Source organism: Amphiura filiformis, chromosome 16 (assembly GCF_039555335.1).
Source record: "Amphiura filiformis chromosome 16, Afil_fr2py, whole genome shotgun sequence".
Classification (NCBI taxonomy): Eukaryota; Metazoa; Echinodermata; class Ophiuroidea; order Amphilepidida; family Amphiuridae; genus Amphiura; species Amphiura filiformis.
The window spans coordinates 11,636,468-11,642,776 of NC_092643.1; the positions used below are offsets into that span (position 1 = coordinate 11,636,468).

Consider the following 6,309-nt stretch of genomic DNA (forward strand, 5'->3'; position numbering starts at 1 on the left):
GAAGGGTTTTGTTGTTGGTTTTTATGTATCTAAGCAACTAAGCCACTTTTGGGCATTGGAATTATTGTTTCTAGGAGACAGTCATGTTGTAAAAAAATTGTTCTAGGTAGTGTTTTTAGGGATTTGTGTTGGGCCACAGTATTTTTCCTTGGGAGCTTGGGCTCTCTCGGAAAATTGCCTCAGCCCAAAACAAACCCCTCTGATTTCCCGCAATGACCTCAAAACAGTGTGTAGTTATTATTGTCTGAATAAATTAAATGACAATATTGGATAAGTTTCAATTCCTTAACTGTTGTTCACAGTTGTTTCAGATGATTTGATTCGTGAAGCAATGTTACCTGGTCTTAGATGTCTGAGACAAGATATGGAACAACTCATGCCAACACATGAAGTAAGTTGATAGGTTTAAGGTTATGCTAGCTCGATTTTATTCAAGGCTATTTATTGTAAATGGAACAGCACCATTGAATACCTGTTTCGAACTTGGGAACTTAATGTGATAGTTCTGTGCCATTTGAGTACTGGTCCTGCATTCTTGAATTTATCAAGTACATCAAAACACATTTCTGGCATATGAAAACAAAATTGGGAGCTGATAAATTGTTGTAATAAAATATGATGCTCCACCTTTTTGTTTACTTTTACTTTTATAAAAAATTGATTTCTTTTCAAATAATGAAAAATGAGCACAAGATCAGTGAAATATTAAGGTTAAAACCTGGATGGTGAAGTCCACCCAAATCCTAGCGTAACCTTAATATGGATAGCCTGATTTTATCACATGCTCTTTTAACCTCCCTACCTGTGGTGGTTTTTCATTCCCTATTGATTTAAGAAGCAAACTAGACATTTTCCATTTTTCGATGCAAAGCGTCAGCTGCAATACTTCCAGCTTGATGTGCGTCATCTTACCAGGGGTAATTTCACTTTGAGAATAAACACATTTTAAACCAAAAAATAAGTTAATGAAAAATAATGTGTATTTAATGTGTCTTATAGAATGCTGGATAAATAACTATTTACATTTTCATTATTGTTTTAGGCTGTAGTATCTTCAATGATCAAAGAAATGGAGGAGAAATTGCTTAGTAAAGAAAGGTAAGATAATCAGTTCTTTCATATTACAGATATATGAGTTACTTATTCTGTGCAAATTAGTCTTGGCTGCAATGGAAGTGCCTACACATCCTGAGAAATCTTGTGGAACAATATTATACAATGTATCACTGAATAATTGTAGCTGAGCCATTCCATGTCAACTCCTGGGATGTGCACCGCAGCACCTCTTCAATTTTTTTTCTTTTTCTGTGTGGTGGTAGATATTGATGAGAAAATAAAATCCTGAAAATTTGAGCTTCATACGCTATTTCGTTTTCCCGTGGCATCATTTTGAAATTTAGGGGGATCAGCGTAAAAAATGTGTCGCAACGCGAAAGACGATGATTGGAGGTCCATAAATGTATAAAGAGAACCCCTACAACTTACAAAAGTATGTATCCTGGGGTACTTAATTGTGTAGAGTTCAAATCTGGCATCAAAAAACTTGTAACTCCTTTACTTTAAAAGATACAGGGCCCTCAAAATGCAACTTTGTCTATCCAGGACCAACTTCGGGGGGTCAGAACTCCAAAAGTAAAAATAATTTTTTGTCCATTTTTTTTGCCAGTCGGAACCCTTTGGTAGGACATTACTCTTATCCAATATTGAGTCAATTTAGGATAATTTTAGCTGAGATATTACCCATGCAAAACTCCAATAGTACATTTTTTGTACTATTTTGACCCCCCATATACACAGACGCAACAGCCATTATTCATCTTGAAAATGATGTATCCAAACCAATACACATAAAAAGAGGTGTAAGACAGGGTGATACAAAAAAAAAAAAAAATCTTCACAGCCGCCATGGAAGAAGTGTTCAAGAATTTAGACCTAAAACCAAGAGGAGTCAACATTGACGGAGATTATTTAACAGACCTGAGATTTGCAGGCGATGTTGCATTAACAGCTGCATCAGTTGAGGATATGGAGGTGCAACTAAACAGCTTGAACAGGGAGAGTAAGAAGATAGGACTGAATATACATAAGGGGAAGACCAAATTCATGACAAATTACCAGACGAACAAGTCCATTGAAGTAGAGAATGAGCAGATAGAACATGTAGAAAGTTATAAGTATCTAGGCCAGACAGTAAAGATGGAAGACAACACGAGAGAAGAAGTCATGCTAAGAATAAAGGCTGGCTGGAGTTGCTTTGGCAGACACAAAGAAATCCTATGTGACAAAAGACTACCAATGACACTGAGGACGAGAGTCTTCAACCAGTGTGTATTACCTACAATGACCTATGGTTGTGAAACCTGGACAACAACTAAGTTTTTAGAACAAAAACTCAAGGTAGCACAGCATGCTATGGAGAGGAAAATGCTGCATATCACCATACGTAACAAAGTAAAAAATGTGGAAATCAGGGACAAAACAAATGTCAAAGATATCATGGAAAGGATCAAGGAGGCAAAGTGGAGATGGGCGGGACACATAGCTCGTAGAGAGGACAATAGATGGACAAAGAGGTTAACGGAATGGCAGCCAAGAACAGGAAAGAGAAGAAGGGAAGACAAAAAGCGAAGATGGCGTGACGATCTCACATCCTATTTGGGTACAACCTGGGCAAGAGAAGCACAGAACAGAAGCAAATGGAAGCTACTTGAGGAGGGCTACATCCGACAGTGGGTGACACAGCCTGTGAGGTGAGGTGAGGTGAGGACCCCCCTGAAAACCAATGTCAGACAATTTGCCCCACCATCAACTTTAGGTATGTTGAAAATATGTTCTTGGACAACATTTCTGAGAAATAGTGGCTTGGGGTCTTGATGACTTTGCATTAAAAACATCAGTTAAACGCTTGCCTACTCACATAGGAGTCATTCCAGCCACATCAACAAAAAGGGTTGGTTGGTCATTGGTCATCCCATCAAATTTTGCTGAAAATCATTTCTAGCATACCTCTATGAGCATAATGAACACATGGAAAAAATGAATGCTCAACTCCAAGCGGTTTTGGAGATATGGCTTGTCAAAATTTGGCCCAGACCCCCACTTTTTGCTCTCTCGAGTCATGTCGTTGAATATGTAGCGTTTTGGGACACTCATATTTTGACTTTGAAAAATGATATTATGCTGAAAAGTACTAACTGGTGTGACTTTTACCCAGAAAAACAGAATCTGGCCTCAGAAACAGTGTATCTTATCTACTTATAAAGTTATGGGTCTCTTAAAAAAAAATTTAAAAATTAATTTGTCAAAAACGAAACGACAAGAGGTTTTGAGAGACCCATAACGTCTTCAGTAGATAAGATACAATGTTTCTGAGGCCAGATTCTGTTTTTCTGGGTAAAAGTCACCCCAGTTAGTACTTTTCAGTATAATATCTTTTTTGCAAAGTCAAAATATGAATGTCCCAAAACGCTACTAATTCAACGACGCAACTCGAGAGAGCAAAAAAGTGGGAATCTGGGCCAAATTTTGACAAGCCATATCTCCAAAACCGCTTGAGTTGAGCATTCATTTTTCCATGTGTTCATTATGCTCATAGTGGTATGCTAGAAATGATTTTCAGCAAAATTTGAGGGGATGACCAATGACCAACCAACCCTTTTTGTTGATGTGGCTGGAATGACTCCTATGTGAGTAGGCAAGCCTAACTGATGTTTTTAATGCCAAGTCATCAAGACCCCAAGCCACTATTTCTCAGAAATGTTGTCCAAGAACATATTTTCAACATACCTAAAGTTGATGGTGGTGCAAATTGTCTGACATTGGTTTTCAGGGGGGTCAAAATGTACAAAAAATGTACTATTGGAGTTTTGCATGGGTAATATCTCAGCTAAAATTATCCTAATTGACTCAATATTGGATAAGAGTAATGTCCTACCAAAGGGTTCCGACTGGCAAAAAAATTGACAAAAAAATTATTTTTACTTTTGGAGTTCTGACCCCCCGAAGTTGGTCCTGGATGGACAAAGTTGCATTTTGAGGGCCCTGTATCTTTTAAAGTAAAGGAGGTACAAGTTTTCTGATGCCAGATTTGAACCCTAGACAATTAAGTACCCCCAGGGGGTTCTCTTTATACATTTATGGACCTCCAAACATCGTCTTTCGCGTTGCGACACATTTTTTACGCTGATCCCCCCTAAATTTCAAATTGATGTCACGGGAAAATGAAATAGCGTATAAAGCTCAAATTTTCAGGATTTTTCTTTCTCATCAATATCTACCACCACACAGAAAAAGAAAAAAAATTGAAGAGGTGCTGCGGTGCACATCCCAGGAGTTGACATGGAATGGCTCAGCTATATAATAATATAGGCTCACTAAGTTATGACTATGTCACATGGCCACCAACATCAGTAAATAGCAACATATGCTTCAATGTTCTCTTGGGTGAGGCATGTACAACAACAACAACATCAACAAACAGGTATTTAGGACGCTATTCACAAGGTACCATAGCGTTTACAACAAATAAATGAATTACAAAGTTCTTAAAATAGAAAAGTCTTAAGATTTCCCTTGAAAATGTCTGTAGATCCAGTAGTCCGCATTTGTCTCGGCAAAGAGTTCCAGGCATTTGCGGCGACAACTTTGAAACTTCGATCACCCATAGTACAATTAACAACAGTGCATAGAACACCTAGCAGGTGCCAAGATGTGTCCATAACTGGACTTATAATTATATAGTATAAGTGCACATCAGAAGAACAATTTTCCTTTATCTTAAGAGCACTCTATGACAATGAAACTTATGAAAGAATTGAATACACCATGTAAATCGATGGCGTTGAACCTACTTTGTTGTGATGGGCAAAGCTCGTTAGCAAAATTTATATACTTGTATCTTTTGGATACATCCCTGTAAAACCTGTACTAATAGCAACATTATATGTTTCTTTTCCCTGACAGAAGCTCCTCCATGGAGTCTCATCCAGGGCTAGGCAGTGAGGATGCAAGGCGAGCACTCTTCAATAAGATTGGAGCGCAGAGAAACAAAATGGCGACCGTCTTTCAAGCGAAAAAGAAATGAAGAGTCTGGTGATACCCTACCACTTTCAGTCTTCCATGTATGTACATTGAAAAGAAATGTCCTGGCGATATTTTGTAGGAATGGAGCTTGATCACAGCAGGAATTTGGAGTAATTTAGTTGTACCAATAAATTGATTGATTCAATGTTTTTAACCAATGATTTCTATGTGGGAAAAAAGTTTTGTGAATGATTTGAGGTATTGTATCCTATGAAAGTTATGACAGATTCAAGTTCTATTGAGCATGTCAGGTGGGTTAACCCCATGAGAATTACCTGCCGATTGGCCAAAATGAATATTGTGTCAAATTTTGAACCAATCAAGGAGGGTATTAATAAAATCATCTGCAAATGCAAATTTGACCATAAATAGTTTAAAGCCTAGTCATAATTGGCAGTTGAAAGGAGAATTTCAAGTTATCAACCAATCAGAAATGCTGTTAGATGACCAGTAATGTCCAGGGAGTTTATACATCTGTAATCAAGCGCAAAACTACAGAGACACTTTAACACATATGGTAACTCCCCACTCCACTCAAGCTATGAAAATTTATAGCACATTTGTAACACATACATTATCTTTGCATGGTGGAGGGAAGGGATGCAGGCTGTATGTAGCAGGTGGTGAGAAACCTCGCTGTCAGACAGGTAAAATTTCAGGAGTATCTGCATTTTAGACTGGTGTGATTAATCAAAAAGGGGTAGTGTGGATTTTAAATGGAATAGCCCATTACAAGCCTGGCTGATGAATGTTTGTATACAGCCTCAAGGGGATATAAAATTTTGAATAATAATTTGTCTCAGAGAGTTTTGCACCAGATTGATCATAAGTCCCTGTAACTAAAATGTATGTTTTTGTGTGCAGCTGCAAAGCTAAGCTTGGGCAACACATGGTATGCATAATGCAGCTGAGTAAATGCATTTGAATTCAAGTTGGTTTATATATGTCTAAGAGATATGTAATATGTACTCTTGCCTTGAATGTTATTCCAGTGATATCACATGTCCATCATCTTGTAGGTACTGGCCTGTTTTAGGTGCCTTCAGCATTCAATCCTTTACGCAGATGCAAAACACCGCACAAACTGACGACAGTGCGTAGTGTCCAACGAATGTTCACACAAATGGATTTGCACCCACAAGATGGTGGAAGGAGGAATAACTTTCATGCAGGATCATCTGAGCAAAATCCTTGAAGTCAGGAAATTTCCTGAAAACTGGCATCTCT

The 6,309-nt window shown here is 37.9% G+C and overlaps 1 protein-coding gene across 1 annotated transcript in view; it reads left to right on the plus strand.

Moving 5' to 3' along the window:
* Positions 1 to 5,772, plus strand: part of LOC140135567 (RAB11-binding protein RELCH homolog) — an 80,247-nt gene extending 74,475 nt beyond the window's left edge. The window contains exons 22-24 of the mRNA XM_072157106.1: positions 303 to 391; positions 1,043 to 1,098; positions 4,963 to 5,772. Coding sequence (XP_072013207.1) covers positions 303 to 391; positions 1,043 to 1,098; positions 4,963 to 5,083 — 266 coding nt within the window. The 3' untranslated portion in view covers positions 5,084 to 5,772. The remainder of the gene's footprint in view (positions 1 to 302; positions 392 to 1,042; positions 1,099 to 4,962) is intronic.
* Positions 5,773 to 6,309: the final 537 nt, after the last annotated feature.